The sequence below is a fragment of the Orbicella franksi genome, chromosome 2 (assembly GCF_964199315.1).
Source record: "Orbicella franksi chromosome 2, jaOrbFran1.1, whole genome shotgun sequence".
Taxonomy (NCBI): Eukaryota; Metazoa; Cnidaria; class Anthozoa; order Scleractinia; family Merulinidae; genus Orbicella; species Orbicella franksi.
Genome location: NC_138146.1, coordinates 24,743,236 through 24,767,814, shown reverse-complemented (window position 1 = coordinate 24,767,814; position 24,579 = coordinate 24,743,236). Strand labels below are relative to the sequence as shown.

At 38.9% G+C, this 24,579-nt stretch overlaps 2 protein-coding genes across 3 annotated transcripts; both read left to right on the top strand.

The window, feature by feature from the left end:
• Window positions 1–957: 957 nt before the first annotated feature.
• Window positions 958–23,572, top strand: LOC145478828 (uncharacterized). 2 transcript variants are annotated; one of them, XM_081457007.1, is made up of 13 exons: window positions 958–1,116; window positions 2,713–2,787; window positions 3,761–3,814; window positions 4,532–4,610; window positions 5,806–5,851; window positions 10,625–10,748; window positions 11,113–11,221; window positions 11,719–11,787; window positions 16,234–16,335; window positions 18,742–18,777; window positions 19,094–19,208; window positions 21,251–21,337; window positions 22,098–23,572. In XM_081457007.1, exons 1-13 carry the CDS (start codon window positions 1,067–1,069, stop codon window positions 22,220–22,222), a joined length of 1,071 nt encoding a protein of 356 aa, XP_081313133.1. In that variant the 5' UTR covers window positions 958–1,066; the 3' UTR covers window positions 22,223–23,572. The 2 variants fall into 2 exon arrangements, with proteins under 2 accessions (XP_081313133.1, XP_081313134.1); XM_081457008.1 differs by lacking the exon at window positions 958–1,116 and adding an exon at window positions 1,234–1,570 and having other exon boundaries at window positions 22,098–23,570.
• LOC145478822 (uncharacterized) lies at window positions 5,858–10,608 on the top strand. Its single transcript, XM_081457000.1, has one exon. It carries the CDS (start codon window positions 6,091–6,093, stop codon window positions 7,528–7,530), a length of 1,440 nt encoding a protein of 479 aa, XP_081313126.1. The 5' UTR covers window positions 5,858–6,090; the 3' UTR covers window positions 7,531–10,608.
• Window positions 23,573–24,579: the final 1,007 nt, after the last annotated feature.

The window sequence follows — 24,579 nt, the reverse complement described above, 5'->3', positions numbered from 1 at the left end:
GTAAGATCAACAAAGATAGCTCGACAAATTTAGAACGCCCAAGTTGTTGTTGTTGTTGTTGTTGTTGTTTGTTTGTTTGTTTGTTTGTTTCTCTGTTAGATGGAAAATACAGTTTGGCGGGAGCTCGGCATGGGAGTACACCAGCAATTTTTTACGGGATTCGGGACATATAACCATGGCAGAATCGAAGCAGGATTTGTTATATTTTGTCGCTGCCGGGGATGCAGAAAAATCGGAATTTCTTCACAAAGTCTAAGACAAAGTAGAATCCCGATATGACGGACAAGGAACCCCACTGACTAATTGCTCTCTACATGGCCTCCTGCTTTCTACATGTTCATCAGACCGATTCAAGCCACTTGCTTGGCGGATTTCCAAATTTCCTTGCAAGGCACCCCTCGCTTTGACAACCCCTCCCCTCCCTTCTCATGCAAGAAAAAAAAGCAGCAAGAATATTCCCAAGGGCTCTTCCAAAGATCCGCATTGGTTTGTTGCTCACAGGGTGGGGAGAGGAGCAGGGAGAGGTTTTGCCTTTTAAATAGAGATAGGACTCCTATCAATATTTATGAAGCAGAGATTGATTTCCGCCTTCCTCTTTGTTGAGGGTATAACCTATTTTGTGAACTGCGTGATTTGCCAAAGTTTTAATTTTAAGTTTGTGTACAAAGTGATTTCAGTGGCGTATCCAGACCTTTAGCTAAGGGGAGCCCCGGTGTTTTTTTTGCTTGCCCTGAGGTGCCGGCTTTTCTTCCTTCTGTGATTCATTATTATTATTATTTTTTTTTTTTTACCCAAAATAAGGGCGGACCCCCTCCCCCTCCTAGATCCGCCACTGGATTTTACTATCTAACCACCAAAAAAATCTACCATTCGGTTAGGTGAAAATGAACTAGAATTTGACCAATTTATTTTCCGTCAATATCTTGGAGACCAGGAGAAGCGAAAAGGGCTAGGGGGCTATGGGGACGAGAATGACCTTTCGTGCCAAGGAAATTCAGTTGGGGACTGGTGAAGAGCGTTCCTCAGTGACTCTTGGGTTGCCTGTGGTTTTTCCTAGGCGTGGAAAATGGCGGCTGAACCGGAGGCAAAGAAGATTCGCGTGGACGTGGAGATGAAGTAAGGAGCTTTCATTTAATTTAATTTAATTTATTACTGTTAAACCAGATTATTTAAATCCTTTGACATTTGTAAGGCATCGTTCTCGCTCCCGTCCTCTGCTGGATCCGTATTTTTTGTCACAGAATTATAGCAGTATCTCTGCTGGTAATCTTAGACAATGCTATCGATCTGCGACCCGTGCAAGATCATTTACTAGATTGCTAGGACGACCCAGCTTTAGGCGCTAAGTTTTAAGTAGTTTTACTGTAAGTTGAGATCAGGTGAAAAGCATGACATACCCGGCATGTGTCTAACCAGCGATTGGGTAATACAAGTCGTACCAGTCCTTTCCTAACGTAAGCATAAAGCGGTTGGAAAACTTTGGTTCGACCCTTTACACGCCAGCACCTTGCCAGATTTCAACCATCCTTAGAGTCAACCGCACTGAAACTTTTATTTACAACATGACAAAGTAAGTTTAATCGTTTTTTTTGATTCAGTCCAAGCACATCAACTTAATTGATTTCGAATTATAAGTGCTCGTGATGTTATTTCACGAGAGTTTTACTATTCATTCGACCGGCAATTGCACCGAGTCCACAATGGTCTATCTTAGCTTGAGTGGCAATTCTAATTGTTGTTTTATGTTATATAATGTAGTTTGATGTGTATTTTGTCACTCTAAGAATGTTCTGCACGGAAAACGATTCACAAGTTTGTAACATCTTTTGTTCCATTCTGTGTGATTGCGAAATATGCACATGCGCATTGTGATTATCCTATTTTCCTCCCCCTCCGTGTTGTTGCTTGCTAAGGTCATTCCACTGAAATAGAACCTGCACTGAGATTTTTGTGAAACTTTGCCCACTGATTTTTTATATTGTAGGAACTTAAATTTTCAAATAAAAATGAGGGGTCCCCATGTTTGTATAGGAGCAACAGCACCTTGTTTATACCCAATAAATCCTTATAATAGCACCATGATTGTAGTCACAATTGCTTGCTAAATTCACGTTTCCTACGATTGCTTTTTGTTCGACAGTGAGAAATGTTTCGTATTTATTTTACACAGAGAAATTTATCACTCAATTCAAAACAACAGAAGAAAATGATAGGTCACCATACTCATTTGCGAGAAAATGACGATTCACCCCTATGGCGAGGTACAGCCGTAAAGAAAAAGCCGCCATTTTTTTAATGGGCGTGCTAATCACACGTGAAATTATGAGCAGTAGGGCTGCGCAATGCAATACTGGGGAATGACCTTAATTACTGATACAAACGTTCAATCAACACTCAACACTTGTGCCCCAGGTTAAAAAAAAATATATCAAAATTTGACCTAACCCAATAGCAAAAAGTCATATATTTATTAAAAATCCCGTTCAGGCCTGAATTTTTTTTCAGCCTTCAATTAATTTCACAAATACACAGGAAGTAGCAAATTTAAATAAATGATGGGCCCCAAATAAATGCCTGCTTGTTTCAAATAAATATCAGGCCTGCATGGTTGAGTTTTAAAAGAGCATCATTTAACAGTTTTTAAGTGACAAGATACACGTATGGTAAAGGTAATTTTGACTGTTTAAATTAACACTGAACCTCTTTTCAAAGGGAAGGAATAGTACTTGCAATGGGAAATCCTCTCCTGGACATCTCCGCCACAGTGGATAAAGATTTCCTGGACAAGTAGGCTGGTTTTACCTTTACAATAACTTAGATTGGTAATTGCTGCCCACATAGGGTGGCCTCCTTTTTCTGTCCTGATATCTCGACTTAAGGTTATCTGTTTGTTAGCAGTTCCCAGGCCCCACTGTGTAGAAAGTCTGCCATATGTGAATTTATGATGAACAGACTTGAATCTGTGAACTCGTGCTTTGACCGTTCGTTGAGTACATCCATTGGGAAGCGCGTTTGAAGGGAGTATATTTGTTGATGCAAAGGAAAGCGTTCGAAGAGATTGATTATTTTGAAGTAGTTTTTTTCCTTAAACAGTGATGAAAACACACCATTTCATTTGTGATGATTTTCAACATCCAGGCATTCCAACCTACTTTAGGCAAAAAGCCTGGAAACTAGTTTTTCATTGTCCGATGCAATGTTACAGATGTCCCAAGAATGCAACAGCAAATTCTTCATGCAAAATTCTACGGAAAACCTGTGTTAAATAAAGAAATACCTGTCAACAAAATTAATACTAGAAACAGATCAAGCATTATGTCAAAGTTGGCGGTTATGATAAAGAGAGAGAAAAATTGGAACTAGGCTTTATTATCGTTTTGTTAACTGTTAAAATTTCCACAAAACCCAGTGTGTTTTCTGCATAATCAACGCATTTTTCTGCATTTTCCCCTGAAAATTACTGCGTATAATTTGTTATTTTTTTCCGCACTCTATCAGATGGCATGTATTTTCCTCTTGCACTGTCTTGCTCATTCCTCTTGGTGGCATTTGATTTATGACACTTACCATTAAGATAAAGGTATCACATACCAACTTAAGACCCCATGGTGGATTTGGGGTGGCCTCATGGTTAGTGCGCTCATATCCATGTGATATCTTCATGTCTCACCCCACCATCTTTCTGCATGGGACAGCACTTCACTTCCAATATGGAACCCCTAGTTTATTTCTTAAATTATGTTTTTATTGGCCTTTACAGATATGGACTAGATGCCAACAATGCTATTTTAGCTGAAGAGAAGCACAAACCCATGTAAGCTACATTATAGTTAACTTTTTAGTCGCACCATAGGAGACAAACATTACAGCAGAGTTTCGCATGCGCTGCATATCACTTATAAAGGTTACTGACAGATGTGCATTATAACTTTGTAGACCAACCAGTAGGATTACTTCTTCAATAGAGTGCTGGGCATCCAAAATGTTGTATGAAACCATTGCAGTCTCTCTTTTCACTCATCTTCCGATGCCCGCACAACTAGAAGCTTGCAGAATCGCTACTCACACGTCATGCTCACAGTCACGCTTGTTTGCTTGCCTGTTTACCATTCTTCCCCACAGATTTTCAAGGAAAAAATAGAGCACTTATAGGCCAGAAATTAAAACAGATTATGTAATTCCAGAAAATATCCATACCTCCCCCACAGAAGGGATTTTGTCATTGACCCCCCTCCCCCTCCACCCCTTTGGAAATTCCAGTTAAGCTTTATACATTCCTTCAAATGTTTTGGTTGTACAAAATCCCTCACCCCCAGGAAATTCCAATCCCTTCTGTGGGGAGAGTATGAATATTGTCTGGAACTGCACATACTTGTGAATGGTTGAACACCTATCAATATATAAATTTTTGAGCTAGGCTTGAGAAAATCAGCACAAGAGTTGTCAGAGAGTTGTCTGCAGAATCAAGCCACTATACAATATTAGAGGATAAGCTCATAGTTAGTTAATGCCTTAAATTTTCTGCTTTCAGTTATAAAGAAATGATCGATAAATTCAATGCAGAATACATTGCTGGAGGAGCTGCGCAAAACACTGCGCGAGTTGCTCAGGTAATACATGAGTTCATGCCAATACATAATTAATGTGATTTCTAGAATGAAGAGAATTCTTATATTACCTTGCCCATTTTGTTTTTGATGAGAATGTTACTGCATGTATGTGTGATCATCCTGAACTTGTACTTGCTCACAGGGTTGCATTATTTTCTAATTGGGTAGAAGTAGCAATAGAAAACCTTTTCCATGTTTACTTAGCCTGAGTCATCTAAACACCTAGGGGGTTGAAAGGATTCTCAAATTTATGCAAACCCTTGACTGCGTCTCAGGTTTGCATAACTGTCTCAACTATAATTTTTAACTATAAGTAATTATTAGATTTTATTGTAATTTTTATCAAATTTAAGATTTTCTATCACCATTCTTACTAGCTTCTAGGGTTGCGCCTCGCATGGGTAACTTTATTTTCCCGTTCGCGCAATTCCTATTGGTCCTTTTCTTCTTTTTAATTATATTGTAATTTTGTGACCAATAAAGTTGATAGACACTAGACGCTTGTTTAGATGAGGCTATGTAAACATGGAAAAAGTGGAAGTTTGGAAAAATGAGAATTGCTGTGGGAACTGAGCTGACAAGCAGGTGTTTCCCCAGCTTTTTTGAGTTCTCCCAAACTTTCACGAGTGTTTCTATAACTCGACAGAAACACAGAGAATATGTTTTCTATTTCGTTTAGAAAATTCCATGGCCAAAACAAAGAAAACTACTCGTTTACTTTGATTATTAAATGTAAATTCTCTTTGCTCATGCCATCATTATGTCAACAGCTCGTGCCAGTTCTGTGCTTCTATCGAGTTAGAGAAACACGATTTTAAACCAATTAGCGTGCATATTTACATACACTGTATGGCTATTTTCTAATAAATTATAGTGCTGTTCTGTAACATCTGAGTGCCTGACAATAACAAGGAAATTGAACTGTTAACTTAAATTTTCTGGTCAATCAAGTGAAGATTGTGGCTTAATTGTAAAAAAATTGTTTCTTGGTATTGAGCTGTTTTATTCCACTATCTAGATTCAACCGACAAAGATGTAAGTGGAGCATATTAATATTGGCATGTTTAAATTTAGACTTGTGAAATTCACCTGATTATTGTTGGAACAAGTCTACTCCTTTGTAAATAAATTTAGGACTGCTTGATAATAATAATAATTGATTTTTGTCTATTTCCTCTTGCAATTGTTCTTGCAGTGGCTTTTAGGAAAGGATAAAACAATATCATACATGGGCTGCATTGGTGAGTTCCTAGTTCAATGCTTGACCGTCAAATGATTGTACTTTAATTTATGATCAGACATGAATAAGTTAATAAGAACACCATCGACATTAATGACATCATTCAATATTATTAATGATCAATGATGGGTAATTGTTGAGGAATCTCTTAATTAGTCATAATACACCTTTTGCATGCCGCGCGGGGACTGGTCACTGGAGGTATGCATCCGCCATCTTAAAAGGTGAAGCAGGTCAAACATGGTTAACCATTGTTGTGTTCCTCTCTGCCATTCGAAGTCATCCAGGGAAAAAGAACTATCCTTTCATCGCTTTCCAAAATGTGAGTCAAAAAAGAAGAAATGGAAGGTAAAAATACGTCGTGATGTGGGGGAATTGTTTACTATAACTGAGCACACTCGAGTGTGTTCTCTTCATTTTACGGCTGATGATTACCGAACAACACTTGGTGGGGTTAAAGTTCTCAAGGACGATGCTGTGACCTCAGTATTCCCCTGGAAAACACCAGTCAATCAGCGCTTGTCAAAGACAAGTTCATGCAGAATGGGGAAAGGTGAAGAGAAAACTCTATGCAGTCATTGCCAGGAAAAGGATCGTGAGATTGAGCGTTTGACGGAATTACTTCAAGAAAAGGATGATGAAATAAAGATTTTGAAATCCAATTTTATATCAGTAAAATCAAGGATTGATAATATGACGTTCTCGTTTAAACGATTTGAAGGTAGTGACGATGACATCCACTTTTACTCTGGCTTTCAAAATGCATCCAGCTATAGAGAATTTATGACTTTTGTTTTCTGTCATGCTGAAAACATGAGTTACTGGAGCCGAAATCTTCATGGGAACCTGCCTGATGGAGATGAGGACAGCACACAAACGGCTAATGTCAGAACACGTCACACTAACAGAGCTTTGTCAAAGGAGGACAAACTCTTTTTGACCCTTGCAAGATTGCGTTTGGGTCTCCCACTGCAGCATATTGCCAACTTATTCAACATTCCCATTGCTACTGTTTCAGAAATATTTACATCATGGATAAATCTGCTTTATTTTGTCTTGGGTTCTCTTAATTTTTGGTTGCCCAAACACACGATTCAAGAAACAATACCTGACAGTTTTAGAAAATTTCCTTCAACAAGAGTGATCCTTGATGCAACTGAATTCAAGATCCAGACACCTTCCTCTTTGTTAAGGCAGTCTCAAAGTTTTTCACACTACAAAAGTACCACTACAGCCAAAGCTCTGTTGGGTATTGCACCCTCAGGTAGTGTTACGTTTGTATCTCAGTTGTATACAGGAGGGATATCGGACAAGGAAATCACCAAACAGTCTGGAATTCTCACATTGCTTGAAAGAGGGGACAATGTAATGGCTGATGCAGGTTTTGTAATAAATGACCAACTAGAGCCTCTAGGATGTACTCTTAATATTTCTCCTTTCCTCAATAATCAGGGACAGTTTTCAGAGGATCAAGTAAAAGAGACTCAGGAAATTGCAAATTTGAGAATACATGTCGACAGAGCAATAAGCAGAATCAAGACATTTAAAATACTACAAAATGTATTTCCAATTAATCAGGCTGGTCTGGTTAATCAGATCTGGACAGTCTGTGCACTTTTGGTGAATTTTCAGTCACCATTCATTGCACAACAACTAATAATTGCAACTGTCTTTTATTAGCTGAAATGCAAGATACATGGAATTTGTATGTATTTCAGAAATTTGTTGTGTAAATGTAAACTCGTCAATGAAAATACAACAATACAGAAACAACCAAGAGCCAAAAAAAAGACAAAAATTGTTTCAAAGGCCTAATTTCACAGCTTAAAACATTTACCACAAGATAATGGCTTGGTATGATGTCATTAATAATAGGGAAGTTAGCATCCTTTCATTGTGAGGAATGTATGAGAATGTTCAAAGAAGAAATTTGTTAATTTGGAAAGCATATTATTCCACAAGGTTTGATCGAACATAATTCTTTGCTGAAAGAAATCTACACCAGTCCAAACACAAAAATCACACCATTTAAGCCCAGTGATGCCCATTAGGCCCTGGACTTGATAGTAGTAGCTGTGATTTTCTTTCAACTTAATCCCATTGTCTGTTTACTTTAAGTAAAATTACTTATTTTCTCTAATAATGTCAATTATTTTTTTACCCGCTCCACAAAAATGGACATTTAGCTTCAAAAATCCCAAAGGGATTTTCTCCCATTGAAAGGTCATAAATAATGCCATCTGGTGAAGCCCCTAACCAACAAAATGCTGGGTTAACCACTAGTCCACTCTTGTACATTTTTTTATTTTGTCCACAATCAAGATACTCTTTTGCAGCCCTGATCTCATTGGTCAAACCATACTTCATAGCTGGTGTCTGAATTGTTTTTCCTTGAAGCAGTTCATTCAGAAACTTTTCTGTGACAGCTGCCTTTCTTTTGATAACCTGGCCAAACTGAGATGCAGTGATGCGCTTTGCTCTCTCTAAGGGTCCGGACGCACTGGACTGACAAAATTTGTTTGGCCCTTCCAAAAATCTCGACAAAATTTGTCAAGCGTGGGCGCACTGAATCACAGCAAAATATTTGTTAACCACAAGTGTCAATCACATGGAAATTAACACCATACTTTGCCGCTTGTTTCTTTGGATCTTTGCCCCTTTTTCTGCTCTCGTCTGCTCTTGAATCCTCAGCTTGGCTGCTTTCCATTTGATAACATGTAGTCGTGAAACTTGCACTTGTACTTGTACTCGGCTGACTCGGGTGGACATACGGATGTACAAATTGAGCAGAGCTTGGTCCTGGAGATGCAGCTGGAACGTTAACGTAGACTTGGGAACCGTAATAGTCGTACTGTGCGAACGGACCGTCATGGAGCATATCGAGGTATGAATCTTCCATGTTTATCGTTTGATTGCCGCGCAAATATAAATTTAATTTTGGCGGGCTTCGGACTGACTTGATTGACATTTTCCTTCAAATCATGGCGTGTAAATTGACAAATCTGTCAGATTTCACGCCTGACAAAAATTTGTCCTGCTCCGAGGCAGGACGACGGCGTCTTTGAAGTTTGGTAAGCCTTGACAAAATTTGGTAGATCTAAAAATCACCGGACCCACTTGTCTCAGGGAATTGATGACAGATTTTTTCGCAAAATAAACAAAAATTTGCCCAGTGCGTCCGGGCCCTAATTTCCACTTTGCACTTCCACTTTGCTCTCTCATGTCACATTCAAGTTGTGATGTATCTTTTGGCGACAAGGTAATGAAGCTAAGATCTACATTTTGAAACCCATGTACATATTCATTCCAGTCATCACTCAGCACAGGAAGTTTAAATGGTAACTCGCCATATATGTTTGTTTGATTTCCAATACAATCAATTGAAGGTAGCTGATAACTTAATGGACTGCCCTTAAGGTATTCACCAAAATTTGTTTAAACGGTGGTAGAACTATCATTTTCCACGTGAACAACTGGTGCAGTTGGGCATACCTTTTTAAATTTATCTTGAAACTCTTAAAATATTTGTTTGCTTTCCTCCGAGTCCTTTCTCTTGAGAGGTCTTGGATCGTAAAGGCACAGTGATGCACCTCTTGCTGATTCCTTTTCCACTGATGGTTTTGAAAAATTTAGCTGCATCCAGGGTTGCGGGTCGATTTTTGCACCTCTAGGAACATGCCATTGCTGGGGCTTTGAAGTACAAGCTGAAGCACCATCACTCTCCTTCATAGAACTCAACACTGCGTAGGCTAAAGCCGAGAGATGATGATAATGTCCCTGCCCGGCTTTGCAAGAACATCTTCTAAACACAATATTCAACCCTGAGTCGCTGAATTCCAAGATCATTTTATCTCATGCGGCTTTTCCGACCTAGACATCGATCGATAGCATTTTCCTTTCATAACACAACATTCTGCTTTGTGAAATGTGATAAAAAGATAGTGAACATAATCTTCCACGAAGAATGCCTGAGCCCTCTGATCCGATTTCTTTTCCTTGATAAACTCATCTAGGTATCTTTGGGTTAAAGTTTTACAAGTTTCTTCACTATTAGCTGTCATTTTAAGCTAACGAGCAAAGGTCAACACAGGTGCACATTAATAATTAGCCATGTGTCATATCAAAGATGGGGGTCGCATACCTCCAGTGACCAGTCCCTGCGCGGCATGCAAAAGGTCTATTGGTTAGTCACTGATTCCTGTGGAGGACTAGTACACATGTTAACCATGGTGACCATCATGCTGTGATTTGTTGATAACTCTTTGGTGGTGCTGCTGCTTGAATAATTGTTTTGTGATAAGGTACTTATACCTGGTCGTCCCTATTCGGTAGGCTTCGGCAGCATGTCGGGTAATATTGGTTTGAGCCTTCATTCATATGTTGATGAGACATAGTCGAGCCAAAATACCCATGGCAAGACCAAAAACAGCCTGATATACAGCCAAAGCGCACCAAAAAAGGTACAATCGGGTATTTACCATACCAAAATTCAGCGAAGTAACCATGCCATCATAGCCATATCAGGTTAATAACTTGATATTGCAGAATATTGAGACATTAGACACTGTTGCTGATTTGCTAGTTGCAAATTTGGGTTCGGTAACTTCAGATATCTGTGAAAAATATATATGAAAAATATATCATCAGTTTATAACTTCATGTAGCGTATCACTAACAATAGACTGTTCTATGGTGCATGCTAGTAATTGTATTGGATTTAGCCATTGCAGTAAATGTAGGGCTGGCATGTTAAAAGTTCTGTTCATATCTACAGGCAAGGATGACTTTGGAAAAATTCTGGCTGAAAAAGCCAGAGAAGCTGGTGTTAATGTGAACTATATGGTCAATGACAAAGAACCAACAGGAACTTGTGCTGTGTGCATAACTGGAAAACATAGGTTAGTGTTGGATCGATCAGATATACTTATCTGCTTATAAGTCATGGCATGACTTTTCTTCCAATCAGATAATTACATGTTCCCATGGCAAACACCCCCCTGGTTTACAAGGCCTTTTATTCACCTTTTACATGCCATCACACAATTCTCTACAAGTCTTCTTGGCATAATGGTTCCAGCAATTTTCTCTGCCCATCTCCCCTATGGTGGTACTGGCAAATCTACACTCCTCTGCTCCTGCTATGCCTTCGGAATATTTTTCACCCACAACTTATGGACATACAGTCAAATCTCCTATAAGTGACCACCCAAAATGTCATCTAGTAATGATAGTTGTACAATTTTGTTATTATTTACCTTTAAGGTCTCTTGTCGCAAATCTTGCTGCAGCAAACTTTTACAGCAAAACAGATCACTTGGAAAAACCAGAAAACTGGAAATTTGTAGAGAAGGCTGAATATATTTATATTAGTGTAAGTATGTAAGGAGAAGCAGTTACTGAACATGCCTTAACTTTAGTTTAGTTTAGCAATAGACCATGGATCTCTGAAAACATTTAGCACTGCTGTGCTAATGTGGAAGGCATTGTTCTAAAGCTCTTTTGCTTTTGTAGTAATTTCCATGTGGGATCACAGCACAGTCTGTTCAATAAGCGGTTGAGCAAACAGAGACTTAAGCATATCATCTTTCCAATCAATCATTGTTAGATCGTTTAAGAACAGTTACATTCTGATATATATACTAAGGATGCTTTCACTGCCATTCCGTTTTATCCCTTGCAAACAGCTCATTAATTCGCCCACGGGTGTTCCAATTTTCAATAACGAAATACTATTTCAAACTTGAAGCCTTCTTTGTGAGAATAGGAGACTAGTTGTAAATTATAACAGATAACAGAAATCCACAGGTTTAACGTATGCACTAGCCAATTAATAATTTACACTAATTAAAATTGTTTTCTTTTGCTCAGGGATTTTTCTTAACAGTATCCCCTGAAACAATTGTAACAGTTGGCAAGCATGCTGCTGAGGAAAACAAGGTATGAAAAGTCACAACGCTATTATGATGATTTATTTCTATTTTTTAAATTGTTAATTCCACCTTTGTTTTAAGGTGACCCATGCCAGATCCCTTGGTATCATGATTAAAACTGCTTAACGTGGCTCGAAGCGGTTTCCAGCATGTTCCAAGATGTGGATTTTGATTGGTCATTATAATTTGATTGCCAAAGTGTGGTATTCTTTACCGTATGAATTACGTTCAATGACAATCCTTAACCCATTGACGCCTGTGCTGCCCGTAACCGCCTGTGTGAAAAACTCCTCCATTTCCCTGTGCTGCCTGTAACTGCCCGAAAAAAAGCATAGGGGGACAATTGCCTTTCCTACCCTCCCTGAAAACTTTTTGGTTCTCCTATTCTATTGTTCTTGAGGACAAATAAACCATTCAGAATGGACTTTCTCAGCATACTTTTAGAGGACTTTAGGGGTCCTAGAAAGACGGTTTTTCTTCTTAAAATCGTGCACTCGAAAAGTGCAGGTAATCATGGTGCGTTGCAGGCCAAATCTAAAAACTTCCAAGGTCTTGTTTTTCATTCCTAAGACGGATAAATTACTGATTTGGGCTTTAAAATAGAAAGGAAAAATACAAATCAATGTTTAGGTGGCCTCAGAATCAAGGATCAAGGAGTACAGAGTCCTCAAAACTTTCTGGTGAAGAAGTTTTTCTTCCTACAACCGCCATGAAACATGAAGATCAGAGTGCTTTCAAGTAAGTTATGACGACAGATTGCAGATTTAAAGCAGCTTTTTGGACTTAGGAAACAAAAATGGTAATGTACATTATTACTTCGAAGTTGAATTCAACTTTTGGAATGATTGGTAAAGCCACGGGTGTTAAAATGACTGCAATAGTGCTCGGCAAAAACTCAAGCTTGAATGAAAATTTATTGTTATTGAACTTCCTTTCGCATTTCTTTCATTTGGTTCCCTGTATTTGGGAATTTTAGGTTTTAAAAGTGAACAGTAATTTGCACGCTGGATTTCTGCATATTTAATTTACGCTGTGGCTACATGTCTGGCAGCCAGACAGGTTTTTTAGAATACTCCATGTCTGGCAGTTAGACTTAGAAATTTTTTATAAAGTAAATCACAGTAAAAAGAACTGTAAGACAGGCAACCCCAAGAGGAATCGAACCCAGGTCGCCGCAAGTGATACTCATGACCACTGCAACACAGCAACCGACCAGCAAATTTCAGAATTTTTTAATAATTATTATTTATAGAGTTACCCTTAGCATTAATGAAAGTTAACCGTAAACAGGCTAACTCGAGGGGTAACCCGAAAACACTGACGCCTGGTCCGTGGACCCCCACTACTGACTGGGTCCACGGACTACCCCTACGGACCCACTCTACAGACCACCCCCCAAAGCTTAAAAGCTGTTTGTTTTCAGTGTAACGAGATACCGATGGCAAAAAGAAGGAAAATTGTTACCTTCCATTTGTGGCTCAATCTGGGCGAAATCTGGCCATGGAAGATGTGTTTTTAGGTCGTTCAAGCTTATTTGTATCTGTAATTTGCGCTGAGCAAATTATGAAGCCTGGAATGAGTTAACGAATCCACATGAGAATGGGCTGAACAAAATTGTGGAGGGGAAAGTGCACAAATTTCAAGGCTTCCTGCAGGCTTCCTGGAGGCTTTCACGGTCTTTCATATAGAGTATGGCCACAGCAAAGGAAATGGCAATGTGTAATGATATGACTTATGCCCGAGCCTGAACCTAAGAATGTTACATTTACAAAATGTAAAGTTCGAAATTTCGTCAGCACAATCTATTAAACAACCCATAAGTGAAATATGTATTTCTTATTTTTATTCTATTTTGCGGGGTGGTCCGTAGAGGGGGTCCATAGGGGTAGTCCGTAGACCGGTCCGTAGGTAGTCTGCGGACCCGGTCCGTCACGGGGGTCTGCAGACCGGGGGTCAGTGTTTTCAGGTTACCCTAACCGGAGAGCTATTTAGGCTAACTGGAGTGCTATTCAAACGCTTTGACTGCCAGTCACTTTATAATAGTCTACGTTATAAATCCAAATATACTGGGTGCCGGGCTCACCAAAATTAGTATTCAGCCATGTAAACAAGGATTTGACATTGTTAACTGAAATTTTTAAAAAATAATTTTGACTGCTGGACATGGAGTATTTTGAAAAACCTGTCTGGCTGCCGGACATAGAGACACAGTATTTAATTTAGGGGGACCTCCAGGCACTTTGTTTATTTAGTTTATTCGCTTCGTTCAAATATTTTTTGGGGTCTTATTCAGCTAGTACAAAACCACTGAGAAAAGAACTAAATGGCCACTAATTAACACAGTTGAAATACTACTGATTTCAAAATAATTCGCTTGTTTTTGTCGTCTTTTTAATTTACAACTTTCATTTTTCTTTCGCAGCATCATGATATTTTCGTCGTGCGGCGACAAAATTACTTGATTCCTTGTTTTCAGATTGAGTTTTACATGAGTTCTTCGCTTTTATTTTTCATTGTTTTCTCAAATGTTAGTTGTTATAGTACAAGAATGAAATTCTGTCCTATTTGGCTTCGTTTTTTGTCCTCCAAAGTCAATAATTAACTCAAAGTCAATTTTCTCAGCTTCTGTGGCACATTTTGTCGCGCTGTAAAGAAATAATGTAATTTCTTGTTTCTCGTCAGTTTTACACATCAGGTTGAGTTCTGTTTGTTAATATCTTTTAATATTTTGACCCTTCATTTATTCAACTTCAAATAAACGATGTCTTGAAACCTGATCTTGTGTCTGTGGTTACTGTGCATATGGTTTATTTTTGTGCTTTTGCTCACTCTGAAATATTTCAAACAAATGCCAGGGAATTAGGGGTGGGTCACGGGCAATTTCGTTCAGGTGTCAATGGGTTAAGGAAGTTATGAATGCTATAAGAGAGCTAAATTTGTGATGTACAGTTTTCTATGATTCACTGTTCAGTAATAATTTTAAGATTTAGGACATTTTATTGTTTATTTATTGATATAGTTAGAATGTTAGTCATCAACTGATCAACAATAGGTTACCATAGCAATGATATGACCAGCTAAAAACACCCTTAATTTTAGCATTAAGCTCTCATAACTCAAAAACGAGGTCAGTGAGGACCATTTTTTATTACCAAATTGTGATAAGCATTGGCGACTCGCCAATTGAGCACTGGCGACTCGCGTTTTGTCCGATATTTAAAGAAAACCACAACACAACTTTTGTTTTAAATCTTTATATTAGGAAATCAATCGGATACGGTAGCTAGTATACAACTCACCTTTCCGTCCCCAGTAAAATAATGTCTGAATATTTCAAGATAATCGAAAAAATTGAATGTATTTTGACACGTCGATACTGCGTTCAGGCGCGCCATATTGTTTCAGCGGCTTCTTCGGGAACTGAGATCGGAGGCGCACTTCAACACCATGTGCTTTTCATTTGCCGTGAAAATGACGGCAGATACCAATCACTTGAACGAAATGCGTGGGGTTTAACGTGAGGGGAACGAAGACTCAGCCAAAAGGTTAATCCAAACTTTGAATCCTTCATCAGTTGTTGATGTAGGGAAGGTGGATTTCACCAAACTGTCGACAGCGAAAGGCATTTCGAAGAAGTAGCAAAGGGAAAATACGCAAGGACTCGTCTCGCAGTGAAAACCACGGGCTTGAAACGTCTTACGCTTCGCTTCATTTAAAATGACTATGGAGACAACCATTACCTTCAGACCAGAGACATATCACCTGAGAACAATGGTAGCTTTATAACTAAGTGTTATTCGTGTTGTTTCTAATTGTTTTCGCTCTTCAATTGTGACTTTCCTTGCATGCAAAGTAACGTATAAAATCGTGTTCTTGTGTAAGTTAAATATAAAATAAGGTGGCGACCAAAATTTTTCCGTTAGTCGCCAGCTGGCTCCCGAACGAAAAAGTTAATTTCGAGCCCTGTTCAGTGAATAAATTCTTTTGAGCAGAGGTCAATTCATGAAAAATGTTACTTGACTTTTACATATGTACCGTCTTGTTCCAAAAGTTCACATTATGTTGTATGTTTTGATAGTAATGAATTGAAACTAGCATTGGAAAAAGATTGCTACATCAGAAAGTAATGCCAATTGAAAGGGTTGTCATTTTCAGAACTTAACAGTAAAGAATTTGAGAAAGGGGAGTTGAGAATTTACAATGTGTAACTCATATTAAATGGTCAGTCATTCAGAGTACAAAACAAAAAACAATTCTCAGACTTTATTTATGGTGTAGGTAGTAGCTTAGATTAGGGTTTGAATTTCGTCAGTCGGTCAGTCAAACAACCCATCCCTGCATCTGTCTGTCAATCATTCAATCAATTAACATTGGACTCTTTTACCAGAAAATTTCCATTTTATTCCTGTGAGATGTACGACTACTCACTTTGTTTTCTTTTTATTGTTTGCAGCTCTTTACGATGAATTTATCAGCGCCATTTTTATGTCAGTTTTTCAAAAAGCCAATGACGGATGCCCTCCCTTATGTTGACATTCTATTTGGCAATGAAACTGTAAGTGTTCAGTAAAGATTATTATTATTTTCATGATAAGTATTACTACTCTGCATTATTTATTTATTTGTGATCATTTCAGAGCAATACTTTTTTCACAGAAGTACAGTAATGCATGTAATATAATTATGTAACTATTATTATCATTATTATTGTTGTTGTTGTTGTTGTTGTTATTATTATTATTCTTATTATTATTATTTGTAACAAAGTTATCAAAGCTACTGCCCTGTATTTTTCATTTCCTTTTTCAGACCTACATGTAGCACCAAGTCAAATCCATTTTAATTTTATTTCTATCTATTTATGTCTCAGACTACTAGTAGTAATCAAAGATTAGAGTAGTGCGTTCACACGCATACTTTGCATGTTTGGTCTACTTTGGTGGTGTTGGAATGGCTAGATATGGAAAACTAAGTTTGATCGAATGACAGATAAGGATCTACATATGAAGTTGAAGCCTGTGGTAAAATTGTTTTTAATTAATTATAAGTATTAAATTGTACCGGACAAAATCTTTTCCAGGAAAGGCATTTGAACTGTTGGCGACACTTGGAATTCAATTTTAGATCGCCAACACTTGTAACAAATAAGCTTATTTCTCGACCAAATAAAGTTTTGACCAGTGACCCTGCAAGACAGTGCATCCCCAAATGTTTTTAAATTTTTTGTTTGTATTTGTTTACATTGCTCGAATTTACATCTTGCTTTCACAAATGAAAAAAGGTGAATTAACCATTCTGATCGCAAAACACGGCCTTTTGGTGAGTTACACAACATGGAGGCTTTGTTTTCTGACAACCAATTATGGCCACAACGAATTTGTTGTGCTACAAATCAGAAAATTTATTTTCTGACCACAGATCTGAGGGCTATCATGGGCATTTGTTGTCGCCAAGCTACAAAACATTCTTTCCTGATAACGCAGGCTTTAGTTACTTGTTTTTGAAAGCTAGCAGGTCAAAATACATGCAGCTTGGCAGAAATCATGTGGAGGCGTGGTGGCCTCATGGTTAGTGAGCTCGTCCCTGGATCGAGCGGTCTGGGTTTAAGCCCTGGCCAGGGACACTGTGTTGTGTTCTTGGGCAAGACACTTAACTCTAACAGTGCCTCTCTCCACCCAGGAGTATAAATGGGTACCGGCGAATTGTTGGGGAAACCTAACAAATTGCGGGAAGTGACCTGTGATGGACTAGCATCCCGTCCAGGTGGAGTAGAAATACACCTAGACGCTTCATGCTACAGAAGCCGGGATAAGCTATGTCAGCTATGAGCGAGTCAGCTCCAAGGCTTCACTTTTTTTGCAGAAATCATAGACACTTAAAATCTATACAGCGAATATGTGACTGCGTGGATGCACTAATGATGTAATTTGCACCTGCTGTGGATGGGTGGCAGGGGGGGGGGGGCGCAAATCGGTGAATAAATCCATCCGAAAAATTCTCGATACAAACTGGATTAGGATTGCATTATACTACGTGAACACAAATATAAGTTAACAGGAGGAGACAAAGTTTGCGTATTACCGAAAGTGAATTACAACTCTGTACTTGGTATAGAGTTGAATTCACTTTAAGTAGCACGCCAAACCTTAAGCCGAAGGTAAAATCGTAGTTCTGAGATAGGATCAACGAAAAAAAAAAAAAACTAATTAACTACACTAGAACGAATGCAACACCCTATGGAATGGGCTTGGGACATATTGTATCTTATAACTTGTTCAGGCATGTCTAAAATTTCATCACAGCTAGGTTTGCGCATCATTTTAGACAGAACATGAATTGATAAAATGATTATAGTGCCACTCCAAGCTGGTAATAATCTATTTTAACCTCTGTCTATCATTATTAGTAACTAGAAAATCTCATTTTAAATCTGTATTTAATCCATACTTTTCCTGATCTACTTCAAATCCACTTATTTTCCATTCCTTTTTTGTCCTTCCGACAAATTTTAGTAAGTTATCCAAATGTTACAGAGAACTTTAAAGCTATTATTATAATCAGTGGTACTTTTAGTTGGCAAACCTAGACCTCGGTGAGAATGTGGGAAAATGTAAGACAAATGTAGCATCCATATACAGTGGAACCTCTATACAACAAAGTCCTCGGAATAACGGATATTCCTCGCCCCAGTAATAGTAATATATATGGAAAAGAACCTTGTTACAACAAAACCTCATCATAGCAAACATATCTTGTCAGTCCTTTGGCCCTTCTTTATATCAAGGTTTCACTGTATATACATGTACATGCAAGTCACCCCTCGAAGAAATAGTGGAATGGTACCTAGAGAAGATATCTGCCCGCAAATTCTTTATTGCATTCTCTTAATCCTTTGAGAGAGGTTTCTTTGTGAGTAACTAGTGCATTCAAGTGGATGCTGTTTTCTTCATTTTCCCTCCAGGAAGCTACAGTTTTTGCCAAAGAGCATGATTTTAAGGTGAGTGTATCTCTGCAGTACACATCAATTGTGTAAAAGGAAAATTTAAAAATGTCTTTGGAGGTTGATTGTCAGAGGCCTCGTGACCTGCTTCTGGAATCCTGATTTGCAGCACTCCAGATAAGCTGTCAATAAAGAATACTAATAACACTTAAATTAAGTCTTTCATACAAACATCCAATTCAATAGATATTTCCAAAACACCAAAAGATCTCTATGATATTGTCCTTCTTGTGCAGTTTTTGACCTAAGTTAATTCCCTACCAAGAGTTTTTTGTTTACTAACATGCTGTTAATAATTTCGTCCATTTGACAGACAGAAGACATTAAAGAAATTGCAATGAAAATGGGTGCTCTTGATAAAGTCAACAAAAGCCGTCCTCGCACTGTGGTGATAACACAAGGAAAGGAACCTACTATAGTTGTTAAAGGTATGGCCTCAGCACCCTGTGAGGAGGGCCTCTGTTGACTTTCGTTAAAGGAACTTAGTCACGGTATTTTGAGTTATTTTGGCCACATACAAAATTACCTTTAAATGTTAGGAAATCTGAAAATAACAGTTTAATAAGATAGAAAAACACCAGAGATAATGATAAACCATAAAGGAACAAGGATGGCTAAGGATGGAGAAGATTAACACGGATTACAAACGACGAATTTCAAAAATTGAGGCTAAATTTTTCAATATGCTCAAACCGTGACTGAGCTCCTTTAAATCGAGAAGAAAGGCAAAAATTAGAGGTTCTGCAAGCAGGATGCTGCCAGACACTTGTTTCGCATTGTACTGTAACCTTTAACGCATATATCGGACCAGACCAACCACAAAGCCGGCTTTCGTCTTAAATATGACTTCAAATTTTGTCCTCACCAATGGCTTTTACTTGTCTAAAGTGAGTTACGTGCATGAATGGCCATCCAAACAATGCCTCATAGTCTTGGGTGTTTCTTTGTGGAAAATGTTTCACTGCCAAAGCAAATTCCTAAGCTTTAACTGGAAAAACAAAGTAAGTATGTCCAAGGTTCGTACTTGTCCTGGAAAACCTGGAAAGTCCTGGAATTTTACTGTGGCATTTTCCAGGACAGTGAAGTCCTGGAAAAGGGCTACTAGTCCTGGAAAGTTCTGGAAATCTGTTAAACTCAAGTAAAAAATATGAAATGTATGGCAGACAGTAAGGAGAATTAACGCCCAAGTCGCTAGTGGAGGGAAGATGCCTACGAAGCTCAGGGGCTGCAACCGCAGTCACATCCCCAAGGCGCTAGAACACCCGACTGGCCTGCCCAACCTGCAATCAAGCCACAAGCCCCCCGCGCCAGGCCCCCTGCAGGCACCCATCACACTCAAGCCAGACGGCTCAGTGGAAGGGGGAAAAAAAAAAGAAAAAAGAGGGAGGGGGATAGGGAGGGAACACCGAGAACTGCTTAACTATAATTCAATCCACAACGCCACACTAACAGAGCAACGAACACACTGCAAGCACATGGGACGACAATGCACGTACTAACCAAGAATACGGCTGGACAATGTCAGCCCCAGGACTGTCACGACCATATGACTACTGCAAACGCTACAGAACGCACCAAACGCTAAACAAACGCTAACAGATGGCCAAGACAATATCAAACGCCTACAAAAAACGCAACTGACCAGACTAGCTCCTGGTCATAAACTATGTAAAATTGCATTGAACTATATCAAACGCTAAACAAACGCTAACAGATGGCCAAGACACTAACAACCGCCTACAAAAAACGCAACTGACCAGACTAGCTCCTGGTCATAAACTATGTAAAATTGCATTGAACTATATCAAACGCTACAGAACGCACCAAACGCTAAACAAACGCTAACAGACGGCCAAGACACTAACAACCGCCTACAAAAACGCTACTGACCAGACTAGCTCCTAGTCGTTAACTATGTTAAATTTCATTTAACTATATTTAACATTGAAATCTTGGGAGTGAAAGGGTTAATGTGAATTTTAGAGTCCTGGAAAAATCAGTCTGAGTCCTGGGAAAGTCCTGAAAATTTGTTTCTGAAGAAGATTATGTAACCCTGTATGTCAGCTGGAAGATGCAAAGGAGTTACGAAGCTGGATATTTTACCCTATGAGATAGTAACGTTCCCCCATTCTTCCTGTGAATTATTAAGTTACCCCGGAGATTAAACTTCTTTTTCTGTTGTCTTTCGCTGAAAGTGAAATGTAAAGTTAACGTTTTAATTTCAAGATTCTTTTGTTGTCGAGTGCAAAAAGACAAAGAATCACAGTCACGATATTTTGAGTTATTTTGGCTGCGAACAGAATTAGGAACAGTGATGGAGAAGATTGACACGAATTATAAATGACGAACTTGAAAAACATTTAGGCTAAACTTTTCAAGATTCGCAAACCGTGACGTAGCTCCTTTGACCTTGACCTTTGAAAGCTTCAACTATAGTCGAGTCACTTCTCTGTTCATGGACTCTTTGCAGATGGTAAAGTCACAGAATACCCAATCATTCCCATAAAAGAAGAAGACATAGTGGATACTAATGGAGCTGGTGATGCCTTTGTAGGAGGTGAGAAAACAGAGTTGATTTCCTTAAAGCATTTTGCAGAAAAAGTGGTGTTTTTTTAATGTACTTTTGTGGGATGGTATAAACGTTTTCTGACTTGTTTTCCAAACATTGAAATTAGAATTTTGTTACAACTGGAGTCGGTGGCAACTAGCTAAATTCACAGAGGGCCCTTGCATCGCATCAGAGAATAAATTAAAATAGACTACTTTTATTGTGTTCTGTGGCGGCCATTTAGAATTTCAAATACGCTCAGGGCTCGGTGAGCGATCCGATCATCCGAGAATGCTCCGAGAATGTCCTTGGTACTAGCTCAGCACGTATATTTAAGTTTGTTTGTTTGTTTCATTTTTCCATAGTGAAATGGGGCCCCATCTGAATTCCTGGTCTGGGAGTATGGTTTAACTCAGTGGGTTGTGTTTGGAAAAAGAGGACAAACAGCAGTTTCTGAAACTGGTGGGAACAAAATTCACAAATTGAACGATCAACAAAAAATCCTAGGTAACCGTTTAAGAAAGAGAAAGAAAAACTTGCTCCATGGAAGTAATCTGCAATTCACTGGTATAAACGTTACATGTAGCGCAAAAATTGCCGGTAAAGATTTCATAAGCCACACTGCTGATGGTAATTGATATAGAGGGGTATTTCAAAAACTTATTTTTATTGTCGAAGCTTAGATAGCCAGAATCGTTTTCTCGGGTGGAGTGTTTTCAAGTGTATCATCCTTCCAGCATGTTTTCAGCCGTTCTTTGTTTTGTTGCAGGTTTCCTCAGTCAGTTGGCTCAAGGAAAATCAGTGGATGACTGTGTTCGCTGCGGACACTATGCTGCTAATTACATGATAAAGCAGTCGGGTGTCACGCTAACAGATATTCCAAACTTTTCGTAGCGCTGCGTGACTGCAAACTAGGGAAATAGCATTTACTCCTCCTTGCAAACGTCAATAAACCAATGTTTTACTATAAGTGAGTCATATCTTGGTTATATTCCGCTGACCAGTATGTCTTGATTTTTCTTTCTGATTTTTCTTTCCCACTGACCTGGTTCCCAGGGTCTCTCGCTTAGGGAGGGAGAGAGTTGCTTTCCCGGGCGTTTTAGCCGGCTGTATACCTCAGATTATCTGGAAATGTGCTAAAGACCAGCTCGCCGTTTGGCTCTATCCGTCCTCGATTTGCTATAAAGTTTTCCACACTACCAAGGAATTTAGCTCGTGCATTACTCCACAGCGACAAAGTCCATAGAACTCCAGCAAAGCCGACTTATTTAATCCGTTTATTTATATGGCTGTCAGTGCCGAAAATAAAATCAATTAATGTGGAAAATAAAGTTTAAAGTTTTCAAGTTTAATTCAACAAACAAGTCTTCGGGTTTTTTGTTTGTTTGTTTTGTTGTTATTGTTGTTGTTTTGATTTTTATAATTAGTTTGAAAATATGGCCAGAAAGTAAACTACCCAATAATAGGTTGTACACGTGCATATAATCTCTACGATCGCTGCAAAAAAGTTCAGAGATCAATGCGATCATATGGAAACCACTCTTAGTTTACCGATCGTTGTCAGAGATAGACCTCGGTTCTACTTCAACGATCGTCGCGCTCCTATGGAAACCACTCACGTTACCTCTTGGCACATATGGCCTTTACAGAGGTCTTCCAGTGTTCTCTGTTTGCTGCAATCATCTTCATTTTCCCCCATGATCTCCACCTTGCCTATTTACGTACCTTTTCAGCTGTTCGTCGCCATGTTGTCTTGGTTCTTTTCCCCTCTGGGGCCCAGCTTGTTGCAGTGTTACAATCATTACTGCGATCTTGCCTCAGGATGTGACCCCTTCATATTCCATATCAAGATGGTTGCGATCAAATATATACCAGAATGCAGTGTATCGTTAGATCCAGCTCCTGTCGGGCATTTCTTTTATTTTGTGATCAATCAAGCTGTAGCCTGTGTAGCTGGCGGTATTGTAGGCGTGCGGAATAAAGTTTTGTGGCGGTATTGCAGGCGCGCGGAATAAAGTTATGGCGGCTGAGCCGCTAATCGCGAGTGGCAAAGCGAGCGCCGCTCGCTTTTAGCGGCTCCGCCGCCAAAACTTTATTCGGCGCGCCTACAATACCGCCAGCTACGCAGGCTAACAACCTTTGGCATAAATGGCAACTAAATTTGAATAACAATACTTATTATCAATTATTCAAGCGGTTTTTCAACTGATGAAGGCTTAAGAGTTAGCCGAAACGTCTTGCTAAAATATGCAAGTCAGTGCACTTTTATCGATTATACGTATTATCACTTATTATACATACTTAGCCACGCATTCATGTGAAAGGTCCTGTGTCTGGAAACACGAGTACGAGGTTAAGGTACATAAAGTAACGTTATTCAAATTTAGGCGCCAGATATGCCAAGGGTCCATGGAAACTGGTAGGCGTAGGGAATTAAACGCTAGATTATATGGAGACCAGCCTTAAGAACGAAGTTTACGGCAACCGACATGTGGCAAAAATGATAAAACAACCTCAGGTTTTGTCGTCTTTTCTTCTAATCCTAAAACAATCCGACATAAAAGCGGAAAAAAGATTTATTCACAGAAAATGCAAATTTTATCTCCAAAGTGTACAAACGGCTAAAAACCGAAGAGAAGGCAAAAGATCAATTTTATGATTGGCCGTAAGCTTCATTCTTAACTTCTGTTATTAAGAATGGATCTGTTTCTGTTCGCGAAGGCATTTCCGTCCCTTTTTTTGCGGTGTGTTCTGTGCTAGCTTCACAAACCTCGCCCTAAGATGTTTGCGGACGCATGCGCGAGCAGCCGTTCAATTTCAGTATTTTAAAGCGCGCGGTTTGAAATGAAATGTGGAGAGATAAGGGAAATCGTCTCTAGATCACGACTACTTCCCATTTACTATAGTCATATCTTAGAATGAACTAGATTTGAATTTTTTTTTCCTCATAATTATTTTAGAGTTTTGCGACTTTTCTGAGTGGTAACTAATTTGTCAGAGTGCGAGCAAATTATTACTGCGCGCGAAGTTGAAGTATGTCATAAAGAGAGCAGGCGTCACAAAAGGAAAATAACTGCGTCAATCGATCAGTCGAGAGATTGCTTTTGAAAAGAGAGGACGTGTTGTGCTCTTGTCGGTGAAAAATTCTTATTAGTGTACATTAAACGGATTTAAAAAGTTTACATTTTTACTTTCAACAATCTTGTATAATCACGAGTAACTGCTGTTTCTGGAGGTAAGAAAGAGAATTT

Bases quoted from the DNA above. Each gene is read 5' to 3' on its own strand.
- LOC145478828 (XM_081457007.1), top strand. From the start codon at position 1,067: ATGGCGGCTGAACCGGAGGCAAAGAAGATTCGCGTGGACGTGGAGATG. The intron at 5,852-10,624 runs GTGAGTTCCTAG...TCATATCTACAG, and splicing joins ATCATACATGGGCTGCATTG to GCAAGGATGACTTTGGAAAA. The intron at 11,788-16,233 runs GTATGAAAAGTC...TATTGTTTGCAG, and splicing joins ATGCTGCTGAGGAAAACAAG to CTCTTTACGATGAATTTATC.
- LOC145478822 (XM_081457000.1), top strand. From the start codon at position 6,091: ATGGTTAACCATTGTTGTGTTCCTCTCTGCCATTCGAAGTCATCCAGG.